General features: G+C 44.3%; 1 protein-coding gene across 9 annotated transcripts in view; it reads right to left on the bottom strand.

Annotated features, from left to right (window-relative positions):
• CEP170B (centrosomal protein 170B) overlaps positions 1–12,664 on the bottom strand; it is a 58,663-nt gene that overhangs the window by 33,587 nt on the left and 12,412 nt on the right. For all 9 annotated transcript variants that reach the window (XM_027716423.2, XM_027716424.2, XM_027716426.2 and 6 more), the window contains exons 3-6: positions 11,649–11,738; positions 8,581–8,659; positions 6,089–6,147; positions 4,668–4,806 (exon numbers count right to left, since the gene is read on the bottom strand). In XM_027716423.2, coding sequence (XP_027572224.1) covers positions 4,668–4,806; positions 6,089–6,147; positions 8,581–8,659; positions 11,649–11,738 — 367 coding nt within the window. The remainder of the gene's footprint in view (positions 1–4,667; positions 4,807–6,088; positions 6,148–8,580; positions 8,660–11,648; positions 11,739–12,664) is intronic.

Raw genomic sequence — 12,664 nt, 5'->3', positions numbered from 1 at the left:
AGCTCTAACACAACAATATTGTAGAAAAAGGGGAGGGGGTTAAAAAAGAAGCATGATAGGAACACAGCTAAAACAGATGGCTGTGACAGAAGTGGGCCAGGGAGCAGCTACACATGCAGTTGTGCCAGGGGGGGCTTTGCTCTTCACCAGCTGGGATGCATTTTGGGTAGCGACCTCAACCTGGACCTGCAGCATGTCTGCCTGTGTCCTGACACATGCAAACCACCCTGAAGCCACCACCTGTCTGCTGTGTTTTAGTGTAAGATGGATGCTCTTGCAAGAGCAGAGGGACTCAGGCCTTGCTCGGGTGAAGCAAGGAGCACCAATGAAAACAAACTGCTCAGTCATTTTAATGGTATGAGACTCCCTCCAATTGATGGCAGCTCGTTACCACCTCTCTCCACTCCGTGCCAGGCTGCCCAGATGGTGCCAATTCATTTAGACATATTTCTTGGCTCATCAATTCAGGCAGACAGCCCGAAAACCATCCTTTTAGATAACTGAATTGAGGTCAGCACAAGCATTCAGCCAGATAAATACTGAGCTACCAGTCATGGTGTAATACAGGGAAGGCCACTGACACACACATGTTCTGCTCCTGGATTTCCATCTTTGGGGCAGTCACTCAGAAGAAAAAATTAAGGCTCTTTTAGCACAGAACAAGGGAGGTCCATTTGTTTAACAGTCTGACAAAAAAGTGGCCTGTTAAATTAATACAGAACTATCAGTCACCTGAAGGAGAGGCACCACAACAAGAGAAAATGAGACCTTTGAGTACAAGAGGCATGTTTATGGAAAAGTGAATCACACAGAACAACACAAGGGCAGGACCAAAAATACAGCCCAGGTGACAAAAGGGAAAGGAGAAAGACTGTGTTGATGCTGCTTTCCAGCAGTGAGTGGCTAGAGGAGCTTTCAGGACAAGCATTCCAGCTCCTATTACAGAGGGGTCTGATTTCCCTTGAAGGTGTCTGTCCCCTGTGGTGAGGATAGGACTGAGGGGCTGTGCTTTCATCCAGGTCCTCACAAAGCTTCACACCATCAGGAGAGAGAGAGAGTCAGCAACAGCAAATTTCTTTGCTTACAGAAGCACATACGGCTTTGAAGCTGTCTACTGCAAGTCATAACAAAAGCATGAGAAATCCAGCTTGCTTTAAGTCAAACTGTTTTTGATTCATTATTAATAACAATAATGTCCATCTTCAGAAGATGCAGAGAAGGCTTCATATGGCAGAGGCCTTGGGGAAAAAAAAAGTCGATCTAGCTATAACATTTTAAAATTAATTCCTTACATCTCTGCTTTTTAACTCCTCTCCAAAATAGAGAATTCAGACTTAGTAAGAATAACCAGAAACCAAAATTCTTTGCTGTAGTATTTATTTCACATGTGCATGGCTAATCTAAGCCCCAGTCTTTTGTACCTGCTGTGAACATACACAGATCCCAGGTGCTTTCAAATCAGGCTGATAATCAAATTTATTTGTATCAGTGGCATGGTCAAATTTTTAATATACTGCAGTTACCACCATCACAGCTCAGGCAAAAAGCAGATACACCACCAACATTCCCCTAAATTAAAGGCTAGGGCAGAGCTGTGTGTCTAAATAGCTATTGCCATGATCTCATGGGGAAAGCAGCCAAAGACCATGGAAACCACTTGACAACTAGGCACAACTCCCGCTGCCTCCATCCACGCTGCCTGCTGACCTCAGCCCTGGACATCAACAAGACTTTCAAGTCGTTCACTCTGTTGAGAAGACTCCCTAATCACACCGATGCTAACCTGGTGAGCAAGCCCATTTCACAGATCCTGGGAGAAGCTCAAGTCCTACTCCTGCAATTTGTGATGCCCATTTCAGCTGGACACTGCAAGCAGCCTCCACCCCTGGAAACTCAGGCCTGCAGCAGTTATTCAGAGTTAGTCATCAGGTTCAGGATTACCTAGTCCCATCAGCCTGTGAGAGCTTTGAAAAAAGCAAAAAATTAAGATCAGCCCGAGGATTAACTGTGTTGAGAACAGAAGACCACAAACTAGCTTATCTCATCAAGTACCTCAACTCAGGTAGCAACAGATGGGGATAGGGATTGTGACCGTCTTGAAATCTGCTCAGTTCAAGGCTCTACCTGGCTTCCTGATTGCTTAAGGTTTTAAACATGAAAGCTGATGGCTATTTTTAGCATTAACTAGCTGAACTGTGGACACTCATATTCATATCTATATCCAACCCATAGGATTTGCCAAGCTCCTTGCCTCAAACATTTCACAAAGACCGATGATTTTCTGCTTACAGGCAACATACACCCGAAAGCTGCAAGTTCAACAGCATAAAGACTAAATTGGCTGTTTCCCATTCACTCCCCTGGATTTCTTTATCCTCAACCCCTCACCTCCTCCCATTTCTAAGCAGCTCTAATTGTTCACATTGTTTTGTTAAACCTCTTTGAAAGCTTGCATTCCCTCCGCCTCTTTTCCACTCGGGCCCTGGGAAGCAATCCTTCAAAAGGCTTTTGTCACCCCAGACCTTGCTTTAATTAGTCAATGCAAATTCCTAAATACCTACAGGCTTAGCAAAGCAGCTCTTTCCCTAAAGCCTCTTTCTGCTGCCACTGAGCAAGCCCACTCCTGGTAAGAACACTACATTCTTCTTTCCACTGATCATTTTAAATTGCTGCCACTCCTCCGAGCAGCCAAGGAGAAACCGTGCACGTGTGCAGCTGAAGACAAGGTGAATTAGTCACATCGCAGATGAAAAAGGGACCCACTGATCACTCTGCTCACGTGACAGAGACGCTTTTTGGAGAGCGAGGGACTGGTTTAATGCTCAGGCTCCCTCCTTGCTTACGCAGGCTTCAGTCCAATCCAGCAAAATACTTCCAACAAAAAGTCCTACTTTCCTCCATCGTTCAGTAGGGTGAGCAGCAGTTCACAGATTTTTTTAGCTCTTCCCATCAGTCCCACTGCACGTGACACACTTCAGCACTGGTACCCAATAAGAACTCACAGCCCTTTTTGCCTTAGACTGGGCCCACTAAGGATGACAGAAACATAATGCTGGTCTGCAAATCACAGGCTAGAGAAATGGGTCACCTTGCTGAAGAGTCACCTAACATCCTGACTTTGAAGGTGCTCCAAATATCAACTGCTTATGCTATGTAGGTTAAAACCAACCAGAGCGTATTTTGGAAGGTGGAAAGAATAAAAATGAGAATGTTCATGGAACCAGGCAGCAGCAGACACACACTGGCAATGCTTTTCAAGAACCTCCTGCCCCTTGAAAGACAGCTGGAGAGCTCTTCCCACAGTGGGGTTCACCTCTTCTCACCCTCCACAGTGTCACAGTTAATCATCACCAATTTGATCCCTTTAGCTGCACACTTGTCAGGCAAAGTCCCAAACACAGTCACACAACACACAGACACAGCTAAAGCAACACAAAGAAAGGTCTTCTGGTGCAAAAAAATGGGAGTTGGGCACATGGGTGCATGTGCTTCCACACAGAGCTGGAGGAAACGAGGAGATCAGGGAGAAACATTACCCTGCTTCAGTACAGTATGTCAGCTTAGAGGGGTTTTTGTAAAGACAATACAAGGGAGATTAAGGTCAACTAACCCACTCCAATTAGCTATCATGAAGTCTTAACAGATTTGCCCAAAGTTGTACACTTTTCTAGAAAGCTGCTGTATCTATCTCTAGGTAACCTCACCCAAGACGCTCACCTCACTCTTCTACTTGCCCATCCTCTTCCATCCATTCACCTCCCTCATTCTTCCTCCAACAGACCCAGTGAGCAGTCTCTCTACTACCCCAAAAGCTTTTCAATCACTCTGCCATCCTGAGGCCACAGACCACCACTGGCAGTCATCTGTCACCATGCTTTAAAACCGTATTTGTTCCTCCCATGTACCAGCAAGCTCTAGAAGGCCACCAACTGATACCTGTGCAGAACTGGGGAGAGACCTGTCAGGGCAGTACACACAGGAGGTAGGAAGTTGGGTGAGACAAGACTGCTGGGGAGGTCCTGGCACACCATGATAGGGAACAGGGAGGAAGTAAGTTTGACAAAGGGTCTTTCTTTAAAGGAAGGCAGAAGTTGGTAACAAAATGGAGAACAGAAGGGATTTCTCAAATGGAAAAAGTATGCAGCTGGGGAACAGTGAACATGAAGCAAACACCTCCCAGTTTGGCAGTTGGTTTCAATCCCACATACTGGCACATTAGGAAGTACAGCCACTTGAGACCATACAGGGCTTTTTGAAAGAAATGGCTTGTTGCTTCTTTGCCTGCCTGCCTGCCAGCACCATGCCACAGCAGCCATACATTTTCTGCTCTGAGTCACCGTCTCTGTTCAAACACCAGCTCACGATTAGGAAATTAAAAATAGACCAGACATGTGCCAGAGAACTTACCAAACCTGCTCAGCCCACAGGTTTTCCAGAACACCCACAGTGACAAGGCACACATGAGCCATCACACCAGCTGATATTTTTTGGAGGCTGAATCTCCAAAAGCCAAGAGTGTGGAATAATCAAGGGGTTTAGAAAGATGACCCTTCCAGAACTGCTCTCAGATGCAACCCACAACACTCCATTGTCAGAATCATGACCCAGCGCAGGGCTCAAGCTGCACTTTGTTCAGAATCTTGATTAACTGGTTCCTGAGCAGGTACCTGTAATTGCTTTCCTCTCTCCTTTCTCCAGCTTTGCTTGCGGGGACTCAGCGTAGACGCCGTGCTCCATGGGCTGCTCCGCCCTCTTCATCGCTGTGCCTTTGTAATTCATCTGGAGCTGGCTGGTGTACTTCTCATGCTGCAGAGACACAAGCAACAGTGAACCCCTCTTCCCCGCCAGCAGATCGCTCGCAGGCAAATACTGCAGCTCTGTTCTGCAACAAAAATCATGCACACCTGAGTAGGTGCCACCGAAGAGCAGAAACGCCAGCCAAGAGGCTTTCAAACACCCCATTTGGAAGCCATTAAGTGGCAATTCTAGTCCAGAGAAGGTCACTGTGACTTAGCTATGCAAAAAAACTAATTAGGAAATCCTTTAAAGAATAAACTGAGAAGAATCAGAACTCAGGCCATTTTCCATTCAGGACTCAAATCCTGAAATCCCCTTTGTTCTTAAAGGAACATTGTAATTTATTTCAGGGCGTTCATCTGCATTATCTCAGTTTTTCGGCAAAGGCAATTGGAATCTATTTTTATTATTTTTCTCCCGACCCTCTCACCAGCTAGGAAAGTGATTCTGCCTTAAAACAGGTTCCATATTAACATAGTAAATGAGCTATTTAGAAGTTGATTTATTACAAGTAAATTAATAAAAGGGTGTACTCATCCAGATTACCCGAGTAAGTTCAATGAATCATCTGCCCAATTCTAGCTGCTACATTATGACCTTCTCCAAGTCCTAAACATGGAACCAGGGCTAAGAAGACAGTAGATGCTACTGAGCTATGTGTGGCACTGATATCCCAGTCCCAGAACTGAACATGACAGCTTTCTTGCCTAGAGGGGGTTAACTTTTCTGACTTAGGTAAGAGGATGCTTGAATAGTTCTTACCTGCTAGTGAACTGTGTTTAAAAAACACCTCACTCATAAGAGGACTGACTACTGAGTAAGTAAAAATTGGGAGCTTGAAGGCAAAAACGAGATGATACACATGTATAAATTAAGCAAACTTTAGCCTGCTGGAGAAGTGTGATGCAGTCGGTCAAAGTCCCCATGCTCAGAAAAAGACACCTGCGCTCCTCCTCTTCTGGGGAGGAACAAGGTCTGCTGGGCTTTACCCACAAGCTCATGTGCTGACTCTTCCTTGATATGTTACAGCTTTAAGAAACCTTTTATTTTGTTGGCAGTCACGAAATCAGAAGTAACTTCATCTACCTGTTAGCACAGGTTAAGAGAGATCGGCGCTGAGATAACTGGGAAATGTATCTCTCCTCAAAGGAGGGTTTTTACTAAGTCCGAGCCCAAGGAGAGCCTCATTTCACTGCCATCAGAAGTATTTTAATATTTCCCTCTGCTTGACCATCACTAGTGTACTTAAACCATTTGTTTTAAAAATACACCTGCACCCAGCCACCCTTACCTTTAATGCCTCTTCCGGGACTTTGTGTTGAATTTGTTCCAGGACGTACATGTTCGAATGTACAGAACTCGTTAAGGAAATGACAAAGGAAGTGTAGCATTTAGTCACAGAACGAAAACAGGATCATAAAACCAGAGAATCTTAAAATACACAGGGTACTAAAAGTTGCCTGGGCTGCATCCCACCATGGTCTTTGTCTTGCATGGTTTGCAAGAGTGTGTGCAATCACATTTCCTGGTCAGACCTGTGCCAACTGAGGGGCAGCAGACAAGGGGAGCTGGGCAGAAGCCTGGGGGAGCACTAGCAACTCTGTGCAGGACCTAGGGGAGCAACCAGAGCCCTGACTCAACTCACACCCTGCTCCTCTCCACCTGGCTGGCACCTTCAGGCAGACTACTCACAGTATCCTGGCCAAGACAGTCCAATCTCACATACTCTGGATAAGGGAGCAGTAGAGTTCAGCTCCCTGCCTGGATGCCTGGGACTTCGGTGCTCTCTTGCCCTGACAAGGCTTTCAGCCACTGCAATTTCCTAGATGAAAAGTAAATCAGGTCACGGGCTGTTGTGACCTCTTAGGAAGGGAGGTATTCACATAGCTGAGCCCAGGCAATAATCCTCAGCAACACTGTAAAAAAAAAAAAAAAAAAAAAAAAAAAAAAAAAAAAAAAAAAAAAGAGTAAGCATCTGGAATGTCATCATGGACAACCCAATCAAAGGGGAGGAAAAAGAAAGGATGGAAAATGTTAGACTAAAAATAAACCAAGTGATACTGGCCTAGCAGGGAAAACTCTGCACAGTCTGTAAGTGAAACTGTAAATGGAAAAGAGAAATGCTCTTGTGCAACAGAACTCAGCTGACTTGAGACCTCAGGAGATGTTGCCATACACACTGAGCTGACTGCAGTGTGCACAGGAAGCAATGCTAAAGAGAGTGGCTCCAAAGCAGCAAAGGAGAGGAAAACATTGTAACTGCCATAGCAACTACACTGGAGTAGAAAGATGACTAAAACCTACGTTCTTTAAATTTTTCCTGTTGAGGGCAATAAATTCTACAATTCATAAGTGCAATCACTCATTTTACATGAATATCCATGTAAGGGCTGCAGGATTAAACACTTCAACTCAGCTGCTCAGAATTGCTTTCTATAAAAAGTTTAAACCTGTATTGCAGCCATTAAAACCCACCCACACTCCAGGCACTGGCTAATGCTTTCCTAGGACTACAGTTCACAGCAAGTCTTCTGTGAGTTTCTCCATATATAGAGAGACCAGAAGACACGTGACCAGCTATATAAAAAAAACTCATTTGTAAAGTCAAGAAAAACTACAACTGAGGTCGCTTATGGGACTGTAATGGGCTTCATTGAGGCTCAGCCTCTCCTCACTGCTTCAGCTCTCTGGGCTCCAGCAAAGCTTAGAGTATTCCAAGGGCTACAGCACGGCCAAGCACAAACTGGGGTCAATAAAAGGCAGAAGAATGTGGCCTTGAGGTCAAGGATGCAGAAGAGTCTTCCAGCCAAACATTTCACACCAACAAATGGTAAAACTTAGTCTCTGCCTCTATTCTCAGAAACGTCTGGGCTGTTTTAACTGACATTTCCCCAGAAAAGAAAAAAGAAACCTGAAGAAGACACTTGCTACTTCTAAATTCAGCTTGAGTGGGCAAAGTTTGGCAGATAGAAGCAACTGAAAAAAAGTGAAGAAAGTATTAGATTACATGAAAAGGCAGCAAAAGGAGCCTCTACTTACCACTGTTGCTCTGCAGAGCAAGAAAGGCAACATCTATGCTTAAAGCCTGTCATACAGTCACATCAGGATAAAAAGGAAAGGGATGAAGGCAAAGGTGTTTTAGCAGACAACAGCAGGATTTGTGGCTCTGTAAACAAAGCAGTAACTGCAGCCTAGCTTCCCTTGATAGAGGTGAAACTTGCTATTGCTAAAGAGAGATTTACTCTTGCATTTTGTGGCAGAAGCAATTTGCACAGGCAAACTTTAATCAATACAGAGTCAAGGGTCTGACCACAAGCCCCACAGCCAAATGTTTAAGGCTGAAGGCCTGAAAATTGTCTGAAAGCAAGCATCTGGGTGAAATGACTGACAAAACCATTCAAGTTGGATGAAAAATAAGAAGGAAGATGTTAGTTCATACAAAAACATATGAACCATGTTTCCTCCCCTGCTGGTACCAGCTACAGTTGCCACACAAATAAAAAGAAAAAAATGCAACCCTTCCTAGGAGGAGACTGAAGAGGCACCTCCACAGTGCAGGGCCTGATTCAAAGTCCCATGAAGGCAGCAGGCACCACGAATCTGCTCTGCATCAGGTTCATGGTGGAGAAACGCAAGTTTATAATCCATCCAAAGGCTCCAGGAGACAAAACAAACATCCTTATTCAGCAGTCATGATTAGCCCTGGTAACTCTTCACGCAGTAAACAGCACAAAACCCAGACAAAGACTTGAGTCCCACTCCCTCTTCAGACAGGAAGGATATCATAGCCAAAGCGAATGACATCGTTCAGTTTGAGGGTGATGTACTTCTGGTCAGGAATCCTCACATCATTGACGAACGTCTGCAGGAGAGAAGCACAGGAATGGGGTTTGACTGAGGGTATCAAGGATCTCAGAGGGATGGGGCTCCTGGAGGGCACCCATGCCCATCTGCCAATGGCACTGCACACGTTCAGGGTGCGCTAGCACAAAGCCAGCCAGGTGAGGAGCTAAGTTCCCTGGAAAAACCAATGCCAGCAAGCAGCTCCCACGGGCAAGTCAGAGCACCCCAATTACGCTTCAAAGCACGGCGCTGTGAAGGGACCTCCAGGGAGATTTACCTTTCCACCAACTGCAAATGCAAGTTGAGTCCCCGACTTGAACACGTAAATGAGGTGCCTGAAGTTAAGAACTTCAAATGCTCTCGGCTCTCCTACACCCTTCACAACCAGCAAGAGCAAACGGTGCAACTCATACTCTTAATTACTGAGCTGGGAATCAGCTTTCCGCTGGATGTCAAACAAGACCGGTGTCAGCCCCAAGGCCTGATAATTTAACAAGCAAAGCCTATCACAGAAGAAGGGGAAAAATATTTGCAGAGCCATCACCATGATATCTGAGGCCACATTGCCCATGACACCAAACTCCTCGCACTAAAAATTCACATACTCCTTTTTCCCATGCTCCAGGCAGTTAATTGAGGCCTAAAGAAACTAACACCTTTATAAAAGTGCAAGAAATGTACTTCACAGCTGTGAACAAACACCTTTGATGTCTCTGCTTTCTGAGCGGACCCACTGTGAAGCAATTCTCTCAGAACAACGGAGGATCACATCAAGAAGTCATGGACATATTTCACAAATAAATCCATGTACTTTTGTAATAACCTGGGCCAAATAAATAAGAATCTCAGCTGAAGAAGCTCCAGGGTGCTGATGGGGATTAGGCACGGAGTTGGATCCAGGGCAGCCCCAGACACACACCTGACTTGGTAAGGTGGGATTCACCCAGCCTCTCGGACCAGGAATGGCTGCTGGGTCTTTGTATCCTCAGTACAACTGCAGCTACGGTCTGAGGAATCAAAATCATGCTAGAAAATGAATTTACATGCTTTCGTCACTGAGGCACAGTCTGCCTTCTCCTCTTGTCCTTCTGCCTTCTCCCCTCAGCCAAGCCAAACATGCATGATCAGCCCTATTATTAACCACAGAGGAAAAATAAATGCTTGAGCAGGAAACTAGAACCTCAGCAGACAACAGCCCCCAGCTTCCTGGCAATTTACAGAAGAGCTGGGAAACAGGCCTGTAATTTCAGAATAAAAAACACTGTAGTTAGTTAAAAGGCACGGAATTCCAATTTATGTGCAAGTTTTAATATTTAAAAAACCCACAATAATCACATCTGAAACAGGAATAATTATTTGCTGAATTTTCTGCAAAGCAAAAGTCTGCAAGAAAACCCATTTTGATAGTTACCTATTTGTCCATGGTTACTTCAGATAAAATAACTCAAGGAAAATGCTTACTGCAGATAGAAACACTACCTTCAAAAACAAAAAGCTCTGAATAGAGAACTGAAGAATCACCTGAACATTATAACAAAAACAATACATCTTGACAATTAATATGAACCAGATTATCCAGCAAAGCCATATAATGCATTGTTGACAACTCAAAGTTAAATACAAAATAAAAGGAAATTCTGAAATTGGCTTTAAAATCAAAAAAAGTCCTCAAAAGTGATTTCTTTAGTTTCAGGGGAGAAAACAAGTTTTTAATGACAATTTTCAAATAAGGACATATATTTCTTTCCTGCAAAGTGAATTTGGTTTGGCCACAGTCTTCTTCAACAGAAATGTGTTTGATCAGCTGCAGAAGACAGACACTGCTGTAACTCCTTTTACTCCACTCGCCCTCTGAGAACAAGTCTATTATTAAAATGTTGTAAATTCATATGCTTTAGCATGTGAAGATATAAAAGAATTAATGGTACAAGCCTTCCCTCTCTTGTAAACACAATTTTTAGCTGCTATTTTGCCACCATGTGTTAAATACCACAGATTTTAAACCCAGGGCCCAGCTAGAGCCCAGACCAGTTACTGGAAATATTCCCATTTCAGCAGGGCTCTGTGCCTTCAGCTATTAGGCCGAGAAGGATTAACACTCATTCGTGCTGTGTTCAGATGCCAGAAGAGGCAGAACAGTTGAGGGCTGCTTTTGCCACTGTTTTTGTACAAGTTTCTGGGCTCCTCTTGTGGTTTAGTGGTTGTGATGGTGGAGGGCTTCTGTTTCTAAGTCCAAAACAATGACTGCAGTAAAACTCCCACTGGGAAGACAATTATGTGAATCGAGCTTAGACCTGCTCCAGCAGAGGAATAGCTCCACTGGTATGAAGAAGCTGCCAAAATAGAGGCATGCTATGACATTAGGACAGTTTAAACTGCAATGGTGTATTTAAGTATCACAGAATTCAGGTGGGCAAACAAAACCATCACTGAGCTGCCTAACACCACTGCATGACTCAGGAGCAGAGCAAGGGTTAAGATGGAGGCAGGTTCAGTTCCCTGTTCTGGGCTCACATTATTCCTTGGTCTTCACACAAACCAGGGGCAAGGCAGGCAAAAGAGAAAAAAAGTAGTTTCTCCCCAAAGAAATTAAATGTCTCATCATCCCATAAATCACTCCATGCACTGACAAATGACTTGCCAGAAGGTCACCCTGCTCATGCTGAACAGCTGCTCCAGAATCTTCATCGCCAGTTTAAAGTTAACATCCCCAACATGAAACTGAATTTATTTATTTCCTCCTCTTTTGCAAGGGGCTTTATGATTTGGGGAGCCCTGAAGCATTCTGCAAGGACACTGGGAGAAAGAAATACAATATTCACCAAGACGAGATGCCACATGACCTCCATCTCGGGCCTTGCAAATAATTATGTATGTTTAGCTTAACTCGTGCCAACAGCTGCAGTGACCCAAAAGGGCCTGACAGCAGAATTTAGAGAGCACAGGAGCACTTGCAGACTCAGCACACCCCGAGTCTGCCTCTGCCAGCCAGGAGGTTTGATACTTACGCCATTTAAGCTCCCGAGATCCTTCACCCAGTGCTCATCCTTCTCCTTGTCGTAGTTGATCACGGCGTGCTGCTTATCGACACTGCGGGACTGCCAATGGAAGCACAGTGAGCGTGAGACCGGTCAGGCATAAGAGACATGGTTAATCAAAGCAACATTTAGACATTAAACTAACTTGATACAGGGTAGGGGGAGAGGGGGGAAAAGCAGGAAGGATTAAATGTTATTTACTACTGCAGATAATTGAAGGATAAGAAGTAAACGCTTCCACGGTTGTTTAAACAGTTCACTGAAGACAATACACTGTTTGCATGGAGAGGGGGGAAAAAAAATTAAAAAAAAAAAAAATCACTGAAGGCTGTTAAGACTATGCCATTATTTCAATAAATTATATCAATACACACTGAACAAAACCAGTCAAACTGAAAGCCTGGGGGGCAGGATCTCAGCCAGTGCGAACTAGAAGAGCTACATTTTTCAACTGCTGAAGCCAGCGGCCTCATCACTAGGGATGCTCCTATATGGGATCATTTCTTCCTATTTTTCAAAGAGAAAAAAATAATTTTTTAAATTACAAACCAAACTCATTCCCAACAATGTATACTGTTCCCAGGATTATGTCCTGGAGTTGATTTAAATTCTAGGATGTGTTCCAAGTTGGGAGACAGGTTAGTAGACCTGGAATGAGAAAGAAAGCAATGCCAGGAAAATTCAAATTTTAAGCTAGGTTTGAGAACATTGAACTTGACGGTGACCTGGTGCCACTGGCTTTGCCACAATGCACAAGTATCACATGCACCTTATCTTCAAAACAGAGTATGACACTTCAGCAAGAATCGTGTCAGACAGCAAGAATCGTGTCAGACTTCTGAGGAAGAATGAGATCTGCGAATTATTTTGAAATATGGTGTGTTACAGCTATAAAGACATCAGACTGTCAGTATTTAGACCTACTGACTCTTGTAACTTGAATTCTGGCTGCAGTTGACCTCAGCCAGACACTGGAACTGGTCGCT

Source organism: Pipra filicauda, unplaced genomic scaffold (assembly GCF_003945595.2).
Source record: "Pipra filicauda isolate LSUMZ 115617 unplaced genomic scaffold, ASM394559v2 scaffold151_size3305965_pilon, whole genome shotgun sequence".
NCBI lineage: Eukaryota > Metazoa > Chordata > Aves > Passeriformes > Pipridae > Pipra > Pipra filicauda.
The sequence above is the reverse complement of the archived record's forward strand: the minus strand, read 5'-3'. Positions and strand labels throughout refer to the sequence as shown.